Here is a 27250-nt window from a genome sequence, read left to right as displayed (position 1 = left end):
CACGTTCTTCTGCCTATCCAGCGTCCTTCACCAGCTACGATCTCTTCTCCGTGAATGTTCTGTCCGGAACGCCGTACTCTATACTGCCAGCATCTTCATCGGTTCTCTTCTTGCACATCAACGGTAAGAAAAATCTTTGAGTTGTTGTTTGTTTCTTTTGTGTATAGTTATGGCTATGTAGCAATGCTTATCTACGTACACAGTATAATGATGTATAAAACATCTCTGGCAGCTATCTTGTGCATCTGGCAAGCGGACGCACAAGATGGAGGCACTTTAGGATGTTGTTTGCAAACTCTTTTGCGCTGTCTGCCATTTTTTTTGCACACTTTATGGAAAGGTAAACCAACTCTTTTGTGTCTGCCTTGGCTTGGCTGGCCCTGGCCTGCTCTGCTAGTAAATAGAAACAGCACACAAAATAAAGGTAATAATAACTTTGTTTTTATAAAACAACTTTTTAAACATTTTTTTTTTTTTTTAAACAAAAAAAAACTAAATCCTCCCACGGCGGTGGGCTAACAGGTGTCGCAGCGTGCGTCCCTGCTGTTTCACCTGCTTCAGCAGGCGCTCTGCTGTCCCCTCCAGCCGCTTCTGCTTGGCCAGCAGCTCTCTCACGGTGGTCGATTCTGTGGATAGAAGAGGTCGGAGAACGGACGGTGATTACGCTGTAAATACGGCATGTGTGAACATTCCCTGAGATTTACTACACACTCAATTTGGTCCTGTCCCAGAGGGCGAGAATGTTTTTTTTTTTTTTTTTTTATCGCTCTTGTCATTGTCAAATGTAGTGTTGAGCGATACCTTCCAATATGCATTGGTATCGGATAGTATTGGCCGATACCGGCAAAATATCGGATCTCGCCGATACCGATACCCGATACCAATGCATTTCAATGGGACGCAAAGTATCGGAATGGTTCCCAGGGTCTGAAGGAGAGGAAACTCTTTCAGGCACTGGGATCCATATTCATGTGTAAAATAAAAAAAATAAAAAATATGGATATACTCCCCTCTCTGGAAGTCCCTGGACCTTACCGATGTAATTGGGAGTCTCCGTTCCTAAGAATGAGTGCGTGACGGGCCTTCGATCACGTCGCGGCTTCTGATTGGTCGCGTGACCGCTCATGTGACCGCTCACGCGACCAATCAGAAGCCGCGACGTCATTGCAGGTCCTTCACGGGCTCATTCTTAGGAACCGAGGCTCCCGGTTACATAGGTAAGGTCCAGGGGCCTCCGGAGAGGTGAGTATATCCATATTTTTTATTTTAATTCTTTATTTTACACATGAATATGGATCCGATACCAATTCCCGATACCACAAAAGTATCGGAACTCTGTATCGGAATTCCGATACCGCAAGTATTGGCCGATACCCGATACTTGCGGTATCGGAATGCTCAACACTAGTCAAATGTGACATCCCACCGATAACCCCTCCCACTGTCTGTATACTTACGTAGAAGGGACGCCGGCTGTTCATCCCCGGAAGAGGTGGAAGAGCTGCTCACCTCCCATCCCCTCGCTCGTGCCACAGCTGCCGCAGCTAAAAGGAAGCAAATACATATCTGGTTAACAATTGAACACGCTGTGGTGAAGCACTCGCAGTTTTGGTCACTTACGAATGGTGGCCTCTGGGGAGAATGCCGCCGACCCGGGGGAGGATGATGAGTGGCGGAAGGGTGGTGTTGTGGCCTGCGGTGGGGTGCTATCGCGCCTGGTCCTTACTGCGTCTGTAATGTATACAATATTTTAGCTCCCCTCTAATTTTCCGTATGCAGTAATACAATTGCAAAGAATGATGGTTAACATACGTGATGTCCCGGGCTGTGGGCTGCCGCTGGTGGCGGATGAAGGCATGCTGGCTGGTGCTGGTGGCTGTTGCCGGCGCCACCTCTCTAAACAAACATTAAAGAAGCGCAATATTTTGACACCAAAAGTACAGGGCTCCAGAATCAATAAAAATACCTAGGCGCCATTGGCAGCAAAAGTTAGGAGCCAAATGAAATGCTCCCCTCTAATGTCCCGTATGCAGTAATAAAATTGCAATGAATAATGGTTAACATACGTGATGTCCCGGACTGTGGGCCGCCGCTGGTGGCGGATGGAGGCGTGCTGGCCGGTGCTGGTGCCTGTTGCCGGCGCCGTCTCTCTAAACAAACATTAAAGAAGCGCAATATTTTGACACCAAAAGTACAGGGCTCCAGAATCAATAAAAATACCTAGGCGCCATTGGCAGCAAAAGCTAGGAGCCAAATGAAATGCTCCCCTCTAATGTCCCGTATGCAGTAATAAAATTGCAATGAATAATGGTTAACATACGTGATGTCCCGGACTGTGGGCCGCCGCTGGTGGCGGATGGAGGCGTGCTGGCCGGTGCTGGTGCCTGTTGCCTGCGATGTCTCTCTACACAAACATGAAAGAACCGCAATATTTAGACACCAAAAGTACAGGGCTCCAGAATGTAAAAAAAATACCTAGGCGCCATTGGCGGCAAAAGTTAGGAGCCAAATGAATTTTTTAGTCGCCAAATGTACGTACATATACAGAAAATAGAGATCACTCTTCCCAGTGATGCTAGACTCTGCATTGTCTGGGGGCTCTGGTATTGAATGGTCTACCTGGCCTGAGACACGTATTATTGCATAACTAGGAAGTGCCTCATGGCAGCGCGCGTTTCCTGATTCCCCCGCACGGCAATTGCGGACATCCCAAAATTTTATATCTCGGTGGAGATTCTGTAACCCCTGACCTGACCATTTTTCACATTCCAACCCAGAGGTGTATCTAGCGTTTCTAGCACCCGGGGCAAGAATTCATTTCGGCGCCTCCCCCCCCCCACACACACACACACACACACCGCGCCGCACACAGTACTACGACATACACACCGCGCCACACACAATATGGAGCACACACCGTGCCACACACAATATGGAGCACACACCGCGCCGTGCACAATATGGAGCACACACCGCGCCGTGCACAATATGGAGCACACACAGCGCCGCGCACAATATGGAGCACACACAGCGCCGAATAACAATACGGAGCACACACAGCACCGCGTCACATACAATACGGAGCACACACAGCACCGCGTCACATACAATACGGAGCACACACAGCACCGCGTCACATACAATACAGAGCACACACCGCGCCGCACACACTACGACGTACACACCGCGCCGCACCCGATTCCCCCATACTGGTACTTACCACGCCTTGTTTCCGTCCGCAACTCTGCCAGAAGCTGTGGGGTCTTGTAGCGGAGGTCAGCCCACTTCTTCCGCAGCTGCAGCGCACTGCGGCGGATGGCGAACCTCCTCTCCATTATATGCTGAATGCGGCGCAGCACCTCCTGCTTGTGGAGGTTGGGGTGGGCAGGTCCAGTCTCCAGGCCCTCATAATCCAGGGCATACATTTTTTGCACAAAAAAAACAAGTTCAGGCCGCCCCAGAGGAGCTGAACGTTGGCGCGCCGCCATTTTGCCTGTAACAACGCTGAACCACCTAACCACGCCCAGAGGAGGGACTCACGTGTGTTGACGCGCGATCCGCATCGCTATAGCGTCTCAGTTTCTGCACAGCGTCGCGGTTGTTACGCCGGCTCCAGAAATCCCCTTTTTTTTTTTTGGCGTTCTTGTTATCAAGCCGCAGCGCTCATCGTCCTTGTTTCTGTGTTTCAGTGGTTTGGGTATCCATGGGGAACGGCTGTTGTGTCAACGCTGTTTATTAGCCATGTATATGTATTGTACCTTTAATCTTTTGTTAACATTTTTTGTTGAGCGGTGCAGCGTCGGACACGCAACTCAGAATGCAAATGTAAATGCATTACCAATGCAGCATTTTGTGACACATGCATTAACTTTTAAATGGTTTTAGGGGCACCAAAAAAATGCATCATGCGGTGTCCTCTGCGCCCTGACGCATGCGTCACAAAACGCTAGGGCAACACATGTCCATGCGGCCCCCATCTTTAGTATAGGGGCGCATGACACATGCATTGCCGCGGAAGCGCCAAACGCAACGCTAATGTTAACTTTGCCTTATAAGCGGCAAAAAAAAATATGTGTAAACGCTACATTACAGTATTGAATGTCTTGTGTCACTTAAACAAATCATATGTAGTAATTTTTTATTTATTTATTTTTTTTCCTTTCTCAGGTTGCCATGTCTCTTTCGGATGTACCTGTGATTGTTGCGGCTGCGTTGTTGGTAGAAGCTCACAACCTGCAGGAGGCTCAAGCGCGAAACAATCGTGCAAAGCGACAGCGCCGCATGTGGACCAGACAGTGGCTGCAGAAGAGGAATCAATTGTCCCATATGGGCCTTATAAGGGAACTGCAGGAGAACAACCCACATGATTTCCGGAACTACCTGCGAATGTCTGAGGATTCATTTAATGTGCTGCTTGCAGGTGTGGAACCTTATATCAGGCGGCAAAATACCAAGATGAGAGCTGCTATCCCTGTGGATGAGAGACTGGCTGTCACGCTGCGGTTCCTGGCGACTGGCAGGTCTATGCAAGACTTGCATTACTGCGCAGCTATTTCCCGAACCCTGCTCAGCGTCCTCATCCCAGAGACATGTAAAGCAATTATCTCTGCTTTACACCACACTTACATGCCTTTCCCGGAGACCCCGGATGATTGGCAACAGATTTCCCAGGGATTTGAGCAGCAGTGGCAGTTCCCTAATTGCGGTGGGGCCTTGGATGGGAAACATGTCCGCATCACCCAACCACCACACTCCGGCTCCTTTTATTACAACTATATGGGATATTTCAGCGTTATTCTCATGGCCCTCGTTAATGCTAACTATGAATTCATAAGTGTGGCTGTAGGGATCAATGGTAGAGTTTCTGATGGCGGAGTTTTGGAGCACACCGATTTTGGGGAACGCTTGAAAGAACACAAACTGGCCTTGCCGCCCAACAGCGACACTACTGAAAACCTGAACTTTGTGTTTGTCGGAGATGAGGCGTTCCCACTGCATCCCAACCTTCTGAAGCCCTTCTCCCAGAAAACTCTGACACCGGAGCGGCGCATTTTTAATTACCGACTTTCCAGAGCTCGCCGCGTTGTGGAGAATGCTTTTGGCATTATGGCAAACCGATTTCGGGTTTTCCACACTCCACTAAACATGAAACTAACGTCTATTGACTCTGTGGTGCTTGCCTGTTGCGTCCTGCACAACTTTCTCCGCCGCCGTGATGCCAGTGCATACAGCCCTCCACAGTATGTTGACTCTGTTGACCCTGCAAACGGAGATGTAACCCAGGGCGAATGGCGTCTAGACGAGCACAGGGTTTCTGGCTTGGAAAGTCTGGGATCCGGAAGGAACTCTGATGATTAGTGTTGAGCATTCCGATGCTGCAAGTATCGGGTATCGGCCGATACTTGCTGTATCGGAATTCCGATACCGGGATTCCGATACTCTTGTGGTATCGGGTATCGGGTATCGGAACAACATTAATGTTAAAATGTGTAAAATAGAGAATTAAAATAAAAAATATCGCTATACTCACCTGTCCGACGCAGCCGGGACCTCAGCGCAGGAACCGGCAGCGTTGTTTGTTTAAAATTCCCGCTTTTACATGGTTACGCGAAGTCCCGGCTTGTGATTGGTCAGGGCGGCCATGTTGCCGGGCCGCGGACCAATCACAGCAAGCCGTGACGAAAATACGTCACGGCTTGCTGTGATTGGTCCGCGTCCCGGCAACATGGCCGCCATTAACCAATCACAAGCCGTGACGTCACGGGAGGCTGGAAACGCGCTCATTTTAAAAAGGGCGCGTGTCCAGCCTCCCGTGACGTCACGGCTTGTGATTGGTTGCGTCGCGGTCAACCAATCACAAGCCGGGAGGCTGGACACGCGCCCATTTCAAAATGAGCGCGTCCAGCCTCCCGGCTTGTGATTGGTTGATCGCGGCGCAACCAATCACAAGCCGTGACGTCACGGGAGGCTGGACACGCGCCCATTTCAAAATGAGCGCGTCCAGCCTCCCGGCTTGTGATTGGTTGATCGCGGCGCAACCAATCACAAGCCGTGACGTCACGGGAGGCTGGACACGCGCCCATTTCAAAATGAGCGCGTCCAGCCTCCCGGCTTGTGATTGGTTGATCGCGGCGCAACCAATCACAAGCCGTGACGTCACGGGAGGCTGGACACGCGCCCATTTTAAAATGAGCGCGTGTCCAGCCTCCCGTGACGTCCCGGCTTGTGATTGGTCAGGGCGGCCATGTTGCCGGGACGCGGACCAATCACAGCAAGCCGTGACGTAATTTCGTCACGGCTTGCTGTGATTGGTCCGCGTCCCGGCAACATGGCCGACCTGACCAATCACAAGCCGGGAATTCACGTAACCAAGTAATAGCGCGATTTTTAAACAAACAACGCTGCCGGTTCCCTCGCTGAAGTCCCGGCTGCGTCGGACAGGTGAGTATAGCGATAATTTTTATTTTAATTCTTTCTTTTACACATTTATATGGTTCCCAGGGCCTGAAGGAGAGTTTCCTCTCCTTCAGACCCTGGGAACCATCAGGGATACCGTCCGATACATGAGTCCCATTGACTTGTATTGGTATCGGGTATCGGTATCGGATTGGATTCCGATACTGTGACGGTATCGGCCGATACTTTCCGATACCGATACTTTCAAGTATCGGACGGTATCGCTCAACACTACTGATGATGCTATGATCTGCAGGGAGAAGTACTGTAACTTTTTCAATGGGCCAGGGGCTGTCCCATGGCAGCATGTTCAGCAGTAGCACAACTGTTGTTATTACGTGTCATAACTTTTAGCATGTATTATGCACTACATTCTGTGGGGTAGATGTGCTCTCGTGTTCCATTTGGTTGAAGACCCATTAAATTCATTTTCTGTTTCAATGTCTACATGAAGATATATCTATCTAGTCACATTACTCAACTTCTGTATCAAACATAAGAATAAATATATCTATGTATGCAACATACTCTAGTTCTGTATCAGACATATGAATCTTGGGAGTCCGCAGCATTGTCTGTCCTCGTGCTTTACTGATTTTAAGATTATATATATATATATATATATATATATATATATACACACACACACACACACCCCTGCCATTCCATATGTATCTCTCCCCCCATCACGCTCGCTATGTGTCTCACCCCTGCCATTCCATATATATCTCTCCCCATGACGCTCCCTATGTGTCTCACCCCTGCCATTCCATATATATCTCTCTCCCCATGACGCTCCCCATGTGTCTCACCCCTGCCATTCCATATATATCTCTCTCCCCATGACGCTCCCGATGTGTCTCACCCCTGCCATTCCATATATATCTCTCTCCCCATGACGCTCCCTATGTGTCTCACCCCTGCCATTCCATATATATCTCTCTCCCCATGACGCTCCCCATGTGTCTCACCCCTGCCATTCCATATATATCTCTCTCCCCATATCACTCCCTATGTGTCTCACCCCTGCCATTCCATATATATCTCTCTCCCCATGATGCTCCCCCATGTGTCTCACCCCTGCTATATATATATATATATATATATATATATATATATATATATATATATATATATATATTCATTCATACATTGTGTGACACAGTAAACAATAAATCAAAATAAATTGTTACATGTAAAACTTACAAAGTTTATTAACATATTACAACCGTAACTGGGGAAAAATGTGGCTCAGTAACCAAAAGGTAAAAAAAAAAAAAAAAGGGAAGGCATAAAGTGCTTATGAAACGGAAGTCTATTGGTTTCTGTCCAAGAACACTACAGCTGCTGATAGTAGTTGTCAATCTCGCTGTACGGCTGTGTGGCCGTAGAAGGTCCTTGCAAATAGTCACCAAAAGAAGGGTGTGGAGGTGGTGTACGGAACTGCAAATGAGGTGGGGCCGGTCTGCGGACAGGAGTGCTGTGAATGGGCTCCTGCTGGGGCCCCCAATAAAGCTGGCCACTGGGCTGACGGTCGCCGATGGTCATCATTGAAGTGTCACTCAGTTTGCCAGCGTCTGCCGCGTTCAACACCTCAAGTATCAATCTCTCCGCGTTTCTTCGCTGGGTCTGGTCCAGACTGTTTAACCGTTCCCCTACGAAGGTTGGAAAGCCGGAGAGCCGGGTTGTGTCATGCTGGATCATTATCTTGTTGGCCAGTGCCAGGAGATCCACCGGTTGACCTGCAGTTGCCTTTCTTTTGCGAGATGGCCGCTTTTCACCTGTCTGCTCCTCAACACACGGGCTTGCGGAGAAATGAGGGGTATCGCTATCGGTCCCTTCCAGTGTATCGAGCTGTTCAGGAGGCACCTGCAAGTACAGGAAAAAAAATAAAAAGTCAATAACATACAAACATCACAGCCCTAGAGAGCCCCCACCTCCCCAACACCAGTATGCCCGTGCGTGGGAAGCAATGAGGAACAGTTATTATCTAGGTATCAAACCACAGGGGTTACAGAGCTTAACTACTTTTGCCGGCTATACTGCACGATTGTGCGGAAGACAAAAAATTTACATTATAGTAGACTTTAGCAATAAGACAGCATTGTAAGGTTGGGAAGGACTGTTTGGACATAGTTATCTGAACAGGAAGTGGCAACTGTTATTATCTGGTGGATTAAACATGAAAAACGTGAATTATTATAATTGGAAACCATGCAGTCTCACATACATATAAGACACACGGCATCCTACAAGCAGGGAAGCTAGGGGGTACTTACATGCTCGTCAGGAGACTCTTCAGCTGATGGCGCACAAAGACTTGTCACAGTCTGGGCCGGGCGAGGGATTTCCTGGTCCCGTGTGAACGCCAGCAGGTCAAAGTACCACAACTTGGGCACATACACGTCGTCGGCTCCGGCCCCAGACTTCTTGGACTTTTCAACCTTGTTCAGCTCTTTTTTGTAGACTGTGCGGAGAGCCTGTAACTTTTTACGCACAATCGTTTCATCCACAGATTCTGTGGGATGATGCTCTTTGTGAAGGGCCACCAGCTTCTCGTATGCAGCTCTCTTCAAGTTGCGGTTGCTATAATCTAATAAATATAAATATAATAAACTTTATTTTCCACAGACAGGGCAGAGAGCGGTACATATCAATGAGTGTCCGCACAAATTCATTGTCATTGGTAGACATCTGAAAGAAAGAAATAGTTAAGTTACATTAAGAAATTTAACGCTCAAAATGGCTGCCAACAAGCGCAACAGCGTAATTGTTTAAAAACTTGCACGCTCAAACGGATCTCTGCAGAGATCTCGTATACATCACTCTACAATACACATAAATTAGCATTGCTGCATGGCAAATGAAACAAACATGGCAAATCAAAATCAAGTAACACGTTAAATTGTCAGACACCGGCTATGAAAAGTGAAATTACCTGACCTCCAAATGTAGGATGGGGAGGATAGCCACATATAGCATGTGTTGCATGCCTTCACACTACCACAAATGTAATCAATATCCAGGCATAATCAGTTTCAATACATTTCTCATAATGCCAATGTCTTATAGTAGTCTTGTAGAATATATATGCCATAAGTGGCATCTAGAATTAATGCAAAGTTGAATGGCATATCTGATTGTCTCATAAAACCAATGGGTAAGAGGTAAGTCCAAATCTGGAAAGAAATCATAACTTTTATATGCAGTTTATTTTTTAATAATATTCATGTTAAAGCTTTTTATAGCTCTGTATGTTTTACACATTATTATTCTGTTATTTTCCGCACCCTGCTGTTATGAAGATTAACATTTTGCCAAACCAGACTCTTCACGTCCTTAGCAGTTCATAATGTAAAAAATATTACTCATTATGGCACGGATTGGAATGTGAGTGAAGGAGGTCTAGGAAATCATGGTTGGCACATACCGTAGTAATTGTACATAATATTCAGTACGCATGGCTTTGAACAATCTGCAGTTGACAGCCAGAGAGTAGCCGTGAGAAAAATGCTTTGGAAAATTAAGAAGATAAAGCCAAGATATTTCTACCCTGCTTCCAAGCTTATTTACGTTTCATTAAACCAGTGCACCGGAATGAAAATTGGAGAGACAATTATTGGAAATGTATGTCTGGACCTTGATATTAGTAGTATCAAAATGCATTCATAAAAATAACCAAGACCAATTAAATAAAGTGTATAGTAAATAAGCATATATCAATTCTATATTACTTTTTTCTACAGATTAGATATTCAGAAAAAAAATGTTATACAGTTTAAAATACAAATGTAACCATTTACTCAGTCCATAAAATAAGGGAAAAAAACAAAAGGAATAACAAGACAAAACAAAATCAAGTGAGGCTAGGATCACACGAGCGTGTTAAAAATTGGTACGATTTTCATCCAAAAAAGTGGGACTATTTGTTTTCTCACATGTTATCCATGTACAAACCGTTTTTTCACTCAGCAGCTATTAATCTTTTACAGGACTATTTCCAGTTTCCTATGTTACAGAACTGTAATGTATCTGTAAAAATTGGGTGTCATACTGATGGTCCACATGGGATCAATTTTCTTTTCGCACCCATCCGATTTCCGAGTGAAATTGCAGCATGTTGCGATTTTTTCTCACAGACAGATTCTGTCATCAGCACTACCCCATTGAATAACATTGGTCCGAGCGCGATCCATTAAATAATGGAATAGCACTCATCCGTTTTATACGGTGGTGTGAGCGAGCCCTGACAGGTTGAAAAGCGCATACACTTCATATATGGATATAAAACATGCAAGTCTTTACTAGTGATGAGTAGGGATGAGCGAATATCTTTAGCTCCCTCCTTATTCAGCAAGCTATAGCACTTACAGAATAAGCTGCAGCAGGAACCTGGATACCAGGATCGCTCTTGCTGATCAGCTGTGCAGTGCTGCAGCTGCATGTGTCGTGGCTGTGTGACAGTTGCAACAAATGCATGGAGAGCCCAACAAACAGGCTAAGGGTTTGGACCCTTTCACATTTTGGTCTTCCAAAATGGATGCGTGGCCTCAGTTCGCCTCACACACCTTGAAGGTTTGATTATGCCCGGCAGCCAGCGTTCTCTCAGAACGTGTCTTCAGTGCTGCTGGTGGTATCCTGATGGATAAGTGCAGCCGGCTGTCACCTGAAAGTGTAGACCGCCTAACTTTCATCAAGATGAACAAGTCATGGATCTCAAAGTACTTTTTCACCCCAATCGCAGACTGTACAGACAAGGCGATGTTACATTTTTTAGTATGCTGCATTAATCTCGCGGAACTGCACTCTGTGATATCTTTAGTGTCGCTTCTGTCCCTGCTGTTGCTGCTGCTGCAGATGTTAACACAAATTTGTGGAAATGTTAACAGTCATGGTTGGTCCATATCGAATGGGTTAGCTGTAGGGGAAGACGTGTCGGTCCCTATTATACTATTTCTACTCTCATGACATTGATGCCACTTCTGTGGTGTCAGGCCCTAATTTTTTTAAATTTGAAAACTCCTGGTTGGGTGTACAACTGTCCATCTCCTGGGTTGGGTGTAGTGTAAGACCTGTCGGTTCCTATTATACTATTTATACTGTGGTGAAATTGATGCCACTTTGGTGGTGTCTGCCAATAATTTTGGAAATGTGAACACTCCTGGTTGGGTGTCCATCTGCTTGGTTGGGTGTAGTGGAAGACCTGTCAGTCCCTATTATACTATTTATACTGTGGTGAAATTGATGCCATTTTGGTGGTGTCTGCCAATAATTTTTGGAAATGTGAACACTCCTGGTTGGGTGTCCATCTGTGTCAGGACTCTGAACATTTTTTACCTTTTGTGCATTACTGCCCTCTTCCAAGATGGCGTCTTTGGTCTCATGTGCACTGTGTCTTCCTGCTATAAAACTCCACCCCAGCCTTCAGTCTGTGCTAGAGTATTCTGCCTTGCATCCAGCTCCTGACCTCTGATTACTCCCTGGCTATACACCTGCTCCTGTGAACCTGTGTGGTGATCCTGCTACTCTGCTCTGCGTTCCTGCTGCATACACAAGTTTCCAGTAATCCTCCTTCATCTGCTGCTCGTGTTTACTTCATCTGCATTTGCTGGACATGTAAGCTGCTGCTGCTTTACTATAACCTGAGACTATTAACCAGGCCTCCCTGGTTGAGCTAAGATATGATTTGAACTGCCTATAAGCATATCTATCTGTGTCTGGACTAAGACAAGGATTTATTCGTGTCAAGTATCCTCAAGAATAACTGTGCTTCATAGACTTTCTGCTTGATTGCATTTTTCTCTGAAGACTGCTAAGCTGTGTTTATTATTTGCACCAAGTGTTGTGGACTTGAGTTTCTCTCTGCACCTGTTTGAATCACCGTGTGATAATATAGACTTTACCACTTATAAAACTGTGTCCTGTAGTTGTCTTGTTCCACGCAAAGAGTCTCCTGAGTTATCCCCTATAACTATTACAATCTGCTTGGTTGGGTGTAGTGGAAGACCTGTTGGTCCCTATTTTACTATTTCTACTCTCGTGAAATTTATGCCACTTTGGTGGTGTCTGCCAATAATTTTTGGAAATTTGAACACATCCTGGTTGGGTATCCATCTGCTGGATTGGGTGTAGTGGAAGACATGCAACCTGCAACAGTGACCCCATTCCTTCACATATCTTGCAGTCTCTCTCACCAGTGGTCACCACTCACCTGACTAAAATATTTAACCTCTCTCTTTCTTCAGGTATCTTTCCCTCCTCATTTAAACATGCCATCATAACCCCTTTACTTAAAAAGCCATCCCTGGACCAGAACTGCACTGCTAACTACAGACCTGTCTCTAACCTTTCCTTCATCTCTAAACTCCTGGAACGCTTGGTCCACTCCCGTCTAATCCGCTATCTCTCAGATAACTCTCTTCTTGACCCCTTACAATCTGGTTTCCGCTCTTTACACTCCACTGAAACTGCCCTCACTAAAGTCTCTAATGATCTTATAACAGCTAAATCCAAAGGTCATTGCTCTCTGCTGATTCTCCTGGATCTTTCTGCCATATTTGACACTGTGGATAACCAGCTCCTCCTCACTATGCTCTGCTCTATAGGCCTCAAGGACACAGCCCTCTCCTGGTTCTCCTCCTACCTCTCTGACTGCTCCTTCACTGTATCTTTTGCCGGCTCCTCTTCCTCTCCTCGTCCCCTTACTATCGGGGTTCCACAAGGCTCAGTCCTAGGCCCCCTCCTCTCTTTACTCGGCCCCTATTGGACAAACAATCAGCAGATTTGGGTTCCAGTATCATCTCTATGCTGATGACACACAATTATACACTTCTTCCCCCGACATCACCCCTACCCTAATTCAAAATACCAAGGATTGTCTGTCTGCTGTCTTGAACATCATGTCCTCCCTCTCCAAAACGGAACTTCTTGTGTTTCTCCCTTCTACCAACCTCACTCTACCCAACATCGAAATTACCCTGGAGGGTTCAACCATAACTCCCAATCAGCATGCCCGCTGTCTTGGGGTCATATTCGACACCGAACTTTCCCTTACTCCCTATATCCAATCACTCACTTGCTCTTGTCACCTGCATCTTAAAAACATCTCCAGAATCCGACCTTTTCTCACCATTGAAACTGATAAGACTCTTACTGTCGCTCTTATTCATTCTCGTCTGGACTACTGCAACTCTCTTCTAATCGGTCTCCCTCTTGCCAAACTTTCTCCTCTCCAATCCATCTTGATTGCTGCAGCCAGAGTCATATTTCTGTCCAGCCGCTTCACCGATGCCTCCATCTTGTGCCAGTCATTACACTGGCTACCCATTCGCTACAAGGTCCAGTATAAACTCATCTCTCTCACCCACTAAGCTCCCCACAGTTCTGCACCGCCTTATATCTCCTCTCTCATCTCTGTCTATCGCCCTACACGTGCCCTCCGTTCTACAAACGACCTAAGACTAAGATCCCCTGTAATCCGAACCTCGCACCCGCATCTCCAAGACTTTTCTCGTGCTGCGCCAGCTCTCTGGAATGCACTTCCCCAGACAATCAGACTGATACCTAGCCCCGACCTATTCAAGCGCGCTTTGAAAACCCATCTCTTCAAACAAGCCTACCACATCAACTACTCAGTAAACTAACTTTGCCCTGTTCCCTCCTTCCAAATATTACTCTGAATCTGCACCCTACTATTCATCTGTCTCCACACCCTCCATGCACATGATAACTGCTCTTGATACTTGACTATTGCACTTAAACACACGGGGTGATGACCGGATCATGCAGCTTTGTATGAAAATCCCTATTTATTATTATTGCCAGACCTGAAATAACAATCACTTTTCACCTATTGTGTCCCCCCCATTTCCTTGTAGATTGTAAGCTTGCGAGCAGGGACCTCACTCCTAATGTCACTGTTTAAATTGTCTTAAACTCGTACCGAATTTATTGTTTGTACATGTCCCCGCTTAATTGTAAAGTGCTGCGGAATATGTTGGCGCTATATAAATGAAAATTATTATTTATTATTATTATTATTATTATTATTAAGACATGTCGGTTCCTATTATACTATTTATACTTTGGTGAAATTGATGCCACTTTGGAAAACGGCACAATTTTTTTTAGCAAACTTTGGATTTTTTTTCACCACTTAAATAAAAAATAATCTAGACATGTTTGGTGTCTATGAACTCATAATGAGCTGGAGAATCACAATGGCAGGTCAGTTTTAGCATTTATTGAATATGGTAAAAAAAAAAATACACTGTAGGATTGCACTTTTTTTGTAATTTCACTGCACTTGGATTTTATTTCCTATTTTCCAGTACATGATATATTGAAACCAATGGTGTCACTCTAAAGTACAACTCATACCACACAAAACAAGCCATAACATGGCCATTTTTGCCAAAAACTAAAAAAGTTATGGCTCTGAGAAGAAGGGGAGCAAAAAATGAAAATGCAAAAATAGCTCTGGTCATTAACCCCTTAATCCCGTATGACGTACTATCCCGTCAAGGTGACCTGGGACTTAATTCCCGGTGATGGGATAGTACGTCATACGCGATCGGCCGCGCTCACAGGGGGAGCGCGGCCGATCGCGGCCGGGTGTCAGCTGCCTATCGCAGCTGACATCCGGCACTATGTGCCAGGAGCGGTCACGGACCGCCCCCGGCACATTAACCCCCGGCACACCGCGATCAAACATGATCGCAGTGTACCAGCGGTATAGGGAAGCATCGCGCAGGGAGGGGGCTCCCTGCGGGCTTCCCTGAGACCCCCGGAGCAACGCGATGTGATCGCGTTGCTGCGAGGGTCTCCTACCTCCTTCCTCGCTGCAGGTCCCGGATCCAAGATGGCCGCGGCATCCGGGTCCTGCAGGGAGGGAGGTGGCTTACCGAGTGTCTGCTCAGAGCAGACACTGGTAAGCCTGCACCGATGTAAGTGAGATCGGTGATCTGACAGTGCTGTGCACACTATCAGATCATCGATCTGTGATGTCCCCCCCTGGGACAAAGTAAAAAAGTAAAAAAAATAATTTTCCACATGTGTAAAAAAAATAAATAAAAAAAAAAAAAATTCCTAAATAAATAATAAAAAAAAAAAATATATTATTCCCATAAATACATTTCTTTATCTAAATAAAAAAAACAAAACAATAAAAGTACACATATTTAGTATCGCCGCGTCCGTAACGACCCAACCTATAAAACTGCCCCATAAGTTAACCCCTTCAGTAAACACCGTAAGAGAAAAAAAAAAAACGAGGCAAAAAACAACGCTTTATTACCATACTGCCGAACAAAAAGTGGAATAACACGCGATCAAAAAAACAGATATAAATAACCATGGTACCGCTGAAAACATCATCTTGTCCCGCAAAAAACAAGCCACCACACAGCATCATCAGCAAAAAAATAAAAAAGTTATAGTCCTGAGAATAAAGCGATACCAAAATAATTATTTTTTCTATAAAATAGTTTTTATCGTATAAAAGCGCCAAAACATAAAAAAATGATATAAATGAGATATCGCTGTAATCGTACTGACCCGTCGAATAAAACTGCTTTATCAATTTTACCAAACGCGGAACGGTATAAACGCCTCTCCCAAAAGAAATTCATGAATAGCAGGTTTTTGGTCATTCTGCCTCACAAAAATCGGAATAAAAAGTGATAAAAAATGGTCACGTGTCCGAAAATGTTACCAATAAAAACGTCAACTCGTCCCGCAAAAAACAAGACCTCACATGACTCTGTGGACCAAAATGTGGAAAAATTATAGGTCTCAAAATGTGGAGACGCAAAAACTTTTTTGCTATAAAAAGCGTCGCTGGTTTCACACTTGCGTTTTTGTCTGCAGCGTTTTTTGCACAAAAAAACGCATGCGTTTTTTCCCTATATTTAACATTGAAAATGCATGCGTTTTTTTGTACACGTTTGGTCGCGTTTTCAAACGCATGCGTTTTTTTTCTGCATGCGTTCATTTTCAGAAATACAACCTGCAGTATTTTCTTGCGCTTTTAAGCACATGCGTTTGCGTTAAAAACGCATGCGTTTTTATCGGAAAAAAAACAGAAAACACACTGAAAAGCCACCCACCATCAAGGTGATAAAGGGATCCAAACCCTAACCCTAACTCTACCCCTAACCTCACCCCTAACCATTTAATGAACATTTTCTGACAGTCATAGTGCCACGTATTTAAGTGCCACGTATTTCAGTGCCACGTATTTCAGTGCCACGTATTTCAGTGCCACGTATCACGTATTTCAGTGCCACGTGTTTCAGTGCCACGTATTTAAGTGCCACGTATCACATATTTCAGTGCCACGTATCACGTATTTCAGTGCCACATATTTTAGTGCCACGTATTTAAGTACCACGTATTTCAGTGCCACGTATTTCAGTGCCACGTATTTCAGTGCCACGTATTTCAATGCCACGTATTTAAGTGCCACGTATTTCAGTGCCACGTATTGCAGTGCCACGTATTGCAGTGCCACGTATTTCAGTGCCACGTATTTCAGTGCCACGTATTTCAGTGCCACGTATTTCAATGCCATGAATTTAAGTGCCACGTATTGCCACGTATTTAAGTGCCACGTATTTAAGTGCCACGTATTTAAGTGCCACGTATTTAAGTGCCACGTATTTCAGTGCCACGTATTTCAGTGCCACATATTTCAGTGCCACGTATTTCAGTGCCACGTATTTCAGTGCCACGTATTTAAGTGCCACATATTGCCACGTATTTAAGTGCCACGTATTTAAGTGCCACGTATTTCAGTGCCACGTATTTCAGTGCCACGTATTTCAGTGCCACGTATTTAAGTCACGTTTAGGGTTAGGGTTAGGGGTAGGGTTAGGGTTAGGGTTAGGGCTAGGGTTAGGGCTAGGGTTGGAGGTAAAGTTAGGGTTAGGGTTGGGGCTAAAGTTAGGGTTGGGGCTAAAGTTAGGGTTAGGGTTTGGATTACATTTACGGTTTGGATTAGGGTTGGGATTAGAATTATGGGTGTGTCAGGGCTAGGGGTGTGGTTAGGGTTACCGTTGGGATTAGGGTTAGGGGTGTGTTTGGGTTAGGGTTTCAGGTAGAATTGGGGAGTTTCCACTGTTCAGGCGCATCAGGGGCTCTCCAAACGCGACATGGTGTCCAATCTCAATTCCAGCCAATTCTGCGTTGAAAAAGTAAAACAGTGCTCCTTCCCTTCCGAGCTCTCCCGTGCGCCCAAAAAGGGGTTTACCCCAACATATGGGTTATCAACGTACTCGGGACAAATTGAACAACAACTTCTGGGGTCCAAGTTCTCTTGTTATCCTTAGGAAAATAAAAATTTGGGGGGCTAAAATCATTTTTGTGGGAAAAAAAAGATGTTTTATTTTCACGGCTCTGCGTTATAAACTGTAGTGAAACACTTGGGGGTTCAAAGTTCTCACAACACATCTAGATAAGTTCCTTGGGAGGTCTAGTTTCCAATATGGGGTCACTTGTGGGGGGTTTGTACTGTTTGGGTACATCAGGGGCTCTGCAAATGCAACGTGACACCTGCAGACCAATCCATTTAAGGCTGCATTCCAAATGGCGCTCCTTCCCTTCCGAGCTCTGTCATGCACCCAAACAGTGGTTCCCCCCCACATATGGGGTATCAGCGTACTCAGGACAAATTGGACAACAACTTTTGGGGTCTAATTTATCCTGTTACCCTTGTGAAAATACAAAACTGGGGGCTAAAAAAATCATTTTTGTGAAAAAAAAAAGAATTTTTATTTTCACGGCTTTGCGCTATAAACTTTAGTGAAACACTTGGGGGTTCAAAGTTCTCAAAACACATCTAGATAAGTTCCTTGGGAGGTCTAGTTTCCAATATGGGGTCACTTGTGGGGGGTTTGTACTGTTTGGGTACATCAGGGGCTCTGCAAATGCAACGTGACGGCTGCTGACCAATCCATTTAAGTCTGCATTCCAAATGGCGCTCCTTCCCTTCCGAGCTCTGTCATGCGCCCAAACAGTGGTTCCCCCCCACATATGGGGTATCAGCGTACTCAGGACAAATTGGAAAACAAATTTTGGGGTCCAATTTATTCTGTTACCCTTGTAAAAATACAAAGCTGGGGGCTAAAAAATCATTTTCTCTGCGTTATAATCTGTAGTGAAACACTTGGGGGTTCAAAGCTCTCAAAACACATCTAGATAAGTTCCTTAGGGGGTCTACTTTCCAAAATGGTGTCACTTGTAGGGAGTTTCAATGTTTAGGCACATCAGGGGCTCTCCAAACGCAACATGGCGTCACATGTAAATTCCAGTCAATTTTGCATTGAAAAGTCAAATGACGCTCCTTCCCTTCCAAGCTCTGCCATGCGCCCAAACAATGGTTTACACCCACATATGGGGTATCAGCGTACTCAGGACAAATTGCACAACATTTTTTGGGGTCCAATTTCTTCTCTTACCCTTAAGAAAATAAAAAATTGGGGGCGAAAAGATAATTTTTGTGAAAAAATATGATTTTTTATTTTTACGGCTCTGCATTATAAACTTCTGTGAAGCACTTGGTGGGTCAAAGTGCTCACCACACATCTAGATAAGTTCCTTAGGGGGTCTACTTTCCAAAATAGTGTCACTTGTAGGGGGTTTCAGTGTTTAGGCACATCAGGGGCTCTCCAAACGCAACATGGCGTCCCATCTCAATTCCAGTCAATTTTGCATTGAAAAGTCAAATGGCGCTCCTTTCCTTCCGAGCTCTGCCATGCGCCCAAACAGTGGTTTACCCCCACATATGGGGTATCAGCGTACTCAGGACAAATTGTACAACAACTTTGGGGGTCCATTTTCTCCTGTTACCCTTGGTAAAATAAAACAAATTGGAGCTGAAATAAATTTTGTGTGAAAAAAAGTTAAATGTTCATTTTTATTTAAACATTCCAAAAATTCCTGTGAAACACCTGAAGGGTTAATAAACTTCTTGAATGTGGTTTTGAGCACCTTGAGAGGTGCAGTTTTTAGAATGGTGTCACACTTGGGTATTTTCTATCATATAGACCCCTCAAAATGACTTCAAATGAGATGTGGTCCCTAAAAAAAAATGGTGTTGTAAAAATGAGAAATTGCTGGTCAACTTTTAACCCTTATAACTCCGTCACAAAAAAAAATTTTGGTTCCAAATTTGTACTGATGTAAAGTAGACATGTGGGAAATGTTACTTATTAAGTATTTTGCGTGACATATCTCTGTGATTTAAGGGCATAAAATTCAAAGTTGGAAAATTGCGAAATTTTCAAAATTTTCGCCAAATTTCCATTTTTTTCACAAATAAACGCAAGTTATATCGAATAAATTTTACCACTATCATGAAGTACAATATGTCACGAGAAAACAATGTCAGAATCGCCAAGATCCTTTGAAGCGTTCCAGAGTTATAGCCTCATAAAGGGACAGTGGTCAGAATTGTAAAAATTGGCCCGGTCATTAACGTGCAAACTACCCTCGGGGCTTAAGGGGTTAAGGGGTTAAATTATTAATTAAATTGTTGCCAGATTACAGTATGATATACAGTATGAAAACGTTAAGCTTATGTTTTCATAAGGTAGATTTGTTGCATAATTTTGCGAACAGTCCCATATATCCAAAAGACGCTTACATAAACTGCCATGCAGTACATGCTGCAAAAACAACCCATTCACATGTGTGGAAAGTATTTAGTGGGAGAAATTAGGCTACGAGCGTATATGGTCCAAAAATGCAATGGAATACTTATGTAAGGTAATGCAATAACAATCCTGAAGTGCTGTGCACATGATCAGTAAATTTCTGTCCGTATTTGCAGCGTTTTATTTTCTGAATCATGTCAATTATTTTTGCCAACTGGTCATTGCAGTAATACCATTGTCCTCTAGGGGGAGTGATGTTACGTCTGAAGGTAAAAAAGGAGATCTCTTTACCAGGTATCACAAACCATGCAACAAACTTCACACTCCAGTCCACCAAGGGGAGCTAAGCTCCTATTTATTAGGGCACTCTTCACAATTAGGTAAAACTGGTGGTCTGGATAGGAAGTTAGTCAGAAGCTGACTGGGCTTCACCCAGGCAGCACCTGTCAGGCAGACAGAGGGGAAGGAAGAACATCTAACAGTTGCCGACAGAGTGGGCCCCTGACAGGGGTGGGATCCTGTCAGAGGCCTAGACAGAAGGCCACGGAGCTGCGCCTGCCCCACGTGCGGCAGCATCCTAAGAAAGAGACACGAACAGCGAATTGTATTGTAGAGGGTGAGAAATGAAGTCATAGCAAAATGAGAGGAAACCAGAAGGAGTTCTGCCCTGCAAAAGGCTGCCTCCTTCTGAGGCGCAGGATCCGGTAGCTGGAACACCGAGGGAGCAATCGTCTTCATGCCTTGCTCCAGAGACCGGCAGGACAGCTAATTCCATGTTACCTGCCCGACCTATACCCAGGAGGCACGGTGGCAACTTGTGGGGGCCGGGGCGTGCTAGAATCCCTGTAAAAAGCCTCAGGCCATCAGTCATACGGGTTTGTTCCTATCCATCTACCGGACAGAGAGAGAGACATAACATCTGTAAGACCAACATCAGTTGTTAGGACCTTACGGGAAGCTCCTAAAACACCCAGGCGCTAGAGGAAGGCTGTTGTGAACTCTATTTCTGGGCTCCCTCTTGTGGTCACAAGTGGTACTGTGTGAGTGCTGTCTTTCTGCAGGTTTGTGACTGGCATCAGCTGTCTCGTTATCTGTGGGCTGGTTTTCTATTTAAGCTCACTTGGACTCTCAGTCTATGCCTGCTGTCGTTGTATTCAGTGCTATTCTGATTGCTCCTGTCTATATAAAGGAGTCTTTAGAGAAGGGACATATTCGCCCGTCCTCCTCCCCTCTAGGTGCAGGATTCTTTTTTGTGGCCAAGAAGGATGGTTCTCTGAGACCTTGTATAGATTATCGTCTTCTAAATAAAATCACGGTCAAATTTCAGTATCCTTTGCCATTATTGTCTGATCTGTTTGCTCGGATTAAGGGGTCCAGTTGGTTCACCAAGATAGATCTTCGTGGTGCGTATAACCTTGTGCGTATTAAGCAGGGGGATGAATGGAAAACAGCATTTAATACGCCCGAAGGCCATTTTGAGTACTTGGTGATGCCTTTTGGACTCTCTAATGCTCCTTCTGTGTTTCAGTCCTTCATGCATGACATCTTCCGAGAATATCTGGATAAATTTATGATTGTGTATCTGGATGACATTTTGGTCTTTTCTGATGATTGGGAGTCCCATGTGAAGCAGGTCAGGATGGTATTTCAGGTCCTGCGTGCTAATGCCTTATTTGTGAAGGGCTCAAAATGTCTCTTCGGAGTACAGAAGGATTCCTTTTTGGGTTTTATTTTTTCTCCTTCTACTATTGAGATGGACCCAGTCAAGGTCCAGGCTATTCATGACTGGACTCAGCCTACATCTGTTAAGAGTCTTCAGAAGTTCTTGGGTTTTGCTAATTTTTACCGTCGCTTAATTGCTAATTTTTCTGGCGTGGTTAAGCCCTTGACGAATTTGACCAAGAAAGGTTCTGATGTGACTAATTGGTCTCCTGCGGCAGTGGAAGCCTTTCGGGAGCTGAAGCGCCGGTTTTCTTCAGCTCCAGTATTATCTCAGCCTGATATCTCTCTTCCTTTCCAGGTCGAGGTGGATGCTTCTGAGATTGGAGCAGGGGCTGTTTTGTCGCAGAGAAGCTCTGATGGCTCTGTAATGAAGCCTTGTGCCTTCTTTTCAAGAAAGTTTTCGCCTGCCGAGCGGAATTATGATGTTGGTAATTGGGAATTATTGGCTATGAAGTGGGCATTTGAGGAGTGGCGACATTGGCTCGAGGGAGCTAGGCATCGTGTGGTGGTCTTGACTGATCACAAAAATCTGATTTATCTTGAGTCTGCCAAGCGCATGAATCCTAGACAGGCTCGTTGGTCGTTGTTTTTCTCCCGTTTCGATTTCGTGGTCTCGTACCTGCCTGGTTCGAAGAACGTGAAGGCTGATGCCCTTTCTAGGAGTTTTGTGCCTGACTCTCCGGGAGTTTCAGAGCCGGCTGGTATCCTCAAAAAGGGAGTGATTTTGTCTGCCATTTCCCCAGATTTGCGACGAGTGCTGCAGAAATTTCAGGCTGATAGACCTGACCGTTGCCCACCAGAGAGACTGTTTGTCCCAGATAGATGGACCAGCAGAGTTATTTCCGAGGTTCATTCTTCGGTGTTGGCAGGTCATCCTGGGATTTTTGGTACCAGAGATTTGGTGGCCTTCCTTGTCGCGGGATGTGCTTTCCTTTGTGCAGTCCTGTGGGATTTGTGCTCGGGCTAAGCCTTGCTGTTCTCGTGCCAGCGGTTTGCTTTTGCCTTTGCCTGTCCTGAAGAGGCCTTGGACGCACATTTCCATGGATTTTATTTCAGATCTTCCAGTATCTCAGAGAATGTCTGTCATCTGGGTGGTGTGTGATCGTTTTTCCAAAATGGTCCATTTGGTGCCCTTGCCTAAGTTGCCTTCCTCCTCCGATTTGGTTCCTTTATTTTTTCAGAATGTGGTTCGCTTGCACGGCATCCCTGAAAATATTGTGTCTGACAGAGGATCCCAGTTTGTGTCCAGATTTTGGCTGATTTTTTGTGCTAAGATGGGCATTGAGTTGTCTTTTTCGTCGGCCTTCCATCCTCAGACGAATGGCCATACCGAGCGAACTAATCAGACGTTGGAAACTTATTTGAGATGTTTTGTTTCTGCTGATCAGGATGATTGGGTGACTTTTTTGCCATTGGCCGAGTTTGCCCTTAATAATCGGGCTAGTTCTGCTACTTTGGTTTCGCCCTTTTTCTGCAATTCTGGTTTTCATCCTCGTTTTTCCTCGGGTCAGGTTGAGCCTTCTGACTGTCCGGGGGTGGATTCTGTGGTGGATAGGTTGCAGCAGATTTGGAACCATGTGGTGGACAATTTGAAGTTGTCACAGGAGAAGGCTCAGCGCTTTGCCAACCGCCGTCGCGGTGTTGGTCCCCGACTTCGTGTTGGGGATTTGGTATGGCTGTCTTCTCGGTATGTTCCTATGAAGGTTTCCTCTCCTAAATTCAAGCCTCGCTTCATCGGTCCTTATAAGATTTTGGAAATCCTTAACCCGGTGTCTTTTCGTTTGGACCTCCCAGCATCGTTTGCCATTCATAATGTGTTCCATAGGTCTTTGTTGCGGAGGTATATGGTGCCTGTGGTTCCTTCTGTTGAGCCTCCTGCTCCGGTGCTGGTTGAGGGCGAATTGGAGTACGTGGTGGAGAAGATCTTGGATTCTCGTATTTCCAGACGGAGGCTTCAGTACTTAGTTAAGTGGAAGGGCTATGGTCAGGAGGATAATTCCTGGGTTGTCGCCTCTGATGTTCATGCGGCCGATTTGGTTCATGCCTTCCATGCGGCTCATCCTGATCGCCCTGGGGGTCTTGATGAGGGTTCGGTGACCCCTCCTCAAGGGGGGGGGTACTGTTGTGAACTCTATTTCTGGGCTCCCTCTTGTGGTCACAAGTGGTACTGTGTGAGTGCTGTCTTTCTGCAGGTTTGTGACTGGCATCAGCTGTCTCGTTATCTGTGGGCTGGTTTTCTATTTAAGCTCACTTGGACTCTCAGTCTATGCCTGCTGTCGTTGTATTCAGTGCTATTCTGATTGCTCCTGTCTACATCCGTTATCAGTCTCTCCATGAGAAGCTAAGTTCTGTTTGCTTATTTTTGCTCATCTATGTTCAATATGTTTCCTAGAATATTATGAGTTTTGTCCAGTTTGCTAATATGTGATTTCTCTGCTTGCTGGTAGCTCTGGGGTGCTGAGTTGCTTCCCCCACATCGTTAGTTGGTGTGGGGGTTCTCGCATTCTCTGCGTGGATATTTTTGTATAGGGTTTTTTACTGACCGCACAGATCCCTTGCTATTTTCTGCTATCTAGTGTTAGCGGGCCTCATTTGCTTAACCTGTTTCATCTCTGCGTTTGTCTTTTCCTCTTAACTCACCGTTATTATTTGTGGGGGGCTGTTCTATATCTTTGGGGTTATTTCTCTGAGGCAAGTGAGGTCTTACTTTATCTCTAGGGGTACTCAGTTTCTCAGGCCGTGAAGAGACGTCTAGGATTTCAGGAAACTTTCCACGGCTACCTTTAGTGTGTTTGGTTAGGATCAGGTTTGCGGTCAGTCCAGTTACCACATCCCCAGAGCTTGTCCTATTATCTCTTACTTAGCTGGTTAGATTTGTGATCCTAAACCACTGGGATCATAACAGAAGGCTACTGATTTCCACCTGGATAAGGGGACTCTGGAATTGCCTTCAGACCGGCCGGACTCTGCCTGCCCTGTGATCTGGTGCTCTGGACTGTGGATGCTGAAGCCTTCAGTAAAGGTTAAGAGACTGCAACCATGTGTCCTCGTTCTTCACTGCGTCTCACACCATCCACCATCTACACACTTGGGGACATACTTCACCTGTGGGAAGGTAGACCATCTAGCTGCCATAACATCACCCCAGCGGACCCCTAAGCAGCGTCTGTCACCCTGACTGAATACCATAGGTGGCGTCATGAACATTTCCCCTTTAAAGACCTTTCCCTTTTACATGGACGCTCCCTAGGGCCACGGACTGGGTCTGCCACCGTGACATCCCCCTTGAGAACCGAAGGACCCGGTACCGAGTACCCCACTGCCCTCAGGGGGGCGATCCATACCCATGCGACGTGTATACTCAGGCATCATGTGATGTGATGGGACTACTACTCCCATTGGGCTATGTCTTTTGTCACATATAACAGAGACAGCATGAGTCGATGATGGGAGAATAGTCTCATCATCCAGCGCCTGTGTTCAATTGTAAAAAAAATCAAAACATTTACATAATTACATACATTCACATATAAAATACATACTCGCCGAATGCCTAATGCCCGATGTCCGTGTCTCCTGCAAACAATCAAAAATAATAAACCAACATATACTCACTTTTCCACCGTAGTCCATTTAATACTGAGTGTCCCACATCGATCTCACCCGGCCGCCGGCGATACACTGACAGGAGGTAATCGTTCCCGCAGTGTATCACTGAGCCAAGGTGAAAGTTCACTGGAGATCATCAGCTGATCAGCTCCGGTGCTCTCACTTATGGCACCGCTGCATGAGAAAGTTCTCACACAGCGGTAGTGCCGTAAGTGAGAGCACCGGAGCTGATGAACTCCAGTGAACCCTCATGGCAGCTCAGTGATACACTGCGGGAGAGATTACCTCCTGTCAGTGTATTGCCAGCGGCTGGGTAGAGCGGTTACATCTCCCAATGTGACTGTTCTACATGTGAGATTGCCGTGGGACACTCGGTATTAAGTGGACTACGTCGGACAGGATAGTATTATATGTTGGTTTATTATTTTTTGATTGTTTGCAGGAGACGAGGGCGTCGGAGATTAGGCGTTCAGTAAGTATGGTAAATTTAGATTCAATAAAGGAGTCTGTGTGATTATTTCAAATAAAGGACTTTATTCTGGGTAACTGTGTTTTTTTACAATATCACTATTGGGGTTAGTAATGGATAGGTGTCTAATAGACGCCTCTCCATTGCTAACCCGTGGGCTTGATGTCACCTGACAATAAAGAGGTGACATCAACCCCACAAATATGGACCCCACTTGCCACCGCTACAGGGCAAGTGGGAAGAGCGAGGCTAAGTGCCAAAATTATCACATCTATAAGATGCGCCATTTCTGAGGTGGCTGAGAGCTGCTGTTTTTAGCCTGGGAGGTGCCAGAATCCATGGCCCCTTCCCAGACTATTAATATCAACATGCAGCTGTCTGCCTAGCCTTCGCTAGTTCGATTTTATAGGGGGATCCCATGTCAATTTTTTTCTGGGGTTCCCCTGTAAACTAGCCAGTAAAGGCTAAACAAACAGCTGTGAGCTGATATTAATAGCCTGGGAACCTTTGGCTATTGGCTCCTTCCTAGAATATTAACATCTGCCCTCAGCCGTCAGCTTTCAGATTTTGCACAGATATCTGACAGTTGCTGTTTTGTTACAGCATATGTAGGTTAATTATGTTAACCCCTTAGTGACAGAGCCAATTTGGTACTTAATGAGCGAGCCAATTTTTACAATTCTGACCACTGTCACTTTATGAGGTTATAACTCTGAAATGCTTTAATGGATCCCGCTGATTCTGAGACTGTTTTTTCGTGACATATTGTACTTCATGTTAGTGGTAAAATTTCTTCGATATTACTTGTGTTTATGTATGAAAAAAATGGAAATATGGCAAAAAAAATTTAACATTTTGCCATTTTCAAACTATGAATTTTTATGCCCTTAAATCAGAGAGATATGTCACACAAAATAGCTAATAAATAAAATTTCCCACACGTCATCTTTACATCAGCACAATTTTGGAAACAAATTTTCAAATTTTGAATTTTTATGCCCTTAAATCAGAGAGATATGTCACACAAAATAGCTAATAAATAACATTTATCACATGTCATCTTTACATCAGCACAATTTTGGAAACAAATTTGTTTTTGATAGTAAGTTATAAGGGTTAAAAGTTGACCAGCAATTTCTCATTTTTACAACAAAATTTACAAAACCATTTTTTTAGGGACCATCTCACATTTGAAGTCACTTTGTGGGGTGTTCATGACATAAAATACCCAAAAGTGACACCATTCTAAAAACTACACCTCTCAATGTGCTCAAAACCACATTCAAGAATTTTATTAACCCTTTACGTGCTTCACAGGAAGTGAAGCAATGTGGAAGGAAAA

The 27250-nt window shown here is 45.0% G+C and overlaps 1 protein-coding gene and 1 long non-coding RNA gene across 2 annotated transcripts; both read right to left on the bottom strand.

Annotated features, from left to right (window-relative positions):
• Positions 1–478: 478 nt before the first annotated feature.
• LOC143783468 (uncharacterized) lies at positions 479–1726 on the bottom strand. The gene is made up of 3 exons (XR_013217189.1): positions 1621–1726; positions 1458–1544; positions 479–626 (listed from the first exon to the last, which is right to left on the bottom strand). It is a non-coding gene; the product is annotated as an uncharacterized LOC143783468 (long non-coding RNA).
• A 5994-nt stretch (positions 1727–7720) lies between these two features.
• LOC143783223 (uncharacterized) lies at positions 7721–9447 on the bottom strand. The gene is made up of 4 exons (XM_077271641.1): positions 9395–9447; positions 9107–9150; positions 8736–9049; positions 7721–8325 (listed from the first exon to the last, which is right to left on the bottom strand). The coding sequence occupies exons 1-4, from the start codon at positions 9445–9447 to the stop codon at positions 7795–7797; spliced, it is 942 nt and encodes a 313-aa protein (XP_077127756.1). The 3' UTR covers positions 7721–7794.
• Positions 9448–27250: the final 17803 nt, after the last annotated feature.

This window comes from Ranitomeya variabilis, chromosome 6 (genome assembly GCF_051348905.1).
Source record: "Ranitomeya variabilis isolate aRanVar5 chromosome 6, aRanVar5.hap1, whole genome shotgun sequence".
Lineage (NCBI taxonomy): Eukaryota > Metazoa > Chordata > Amphibia > Anura > Dendrobatidae > Ranitomeya > Ranitomeya variabilis.
This window is presented reverse-complemented; position numbering and strand designations above follow the sequence as displayed.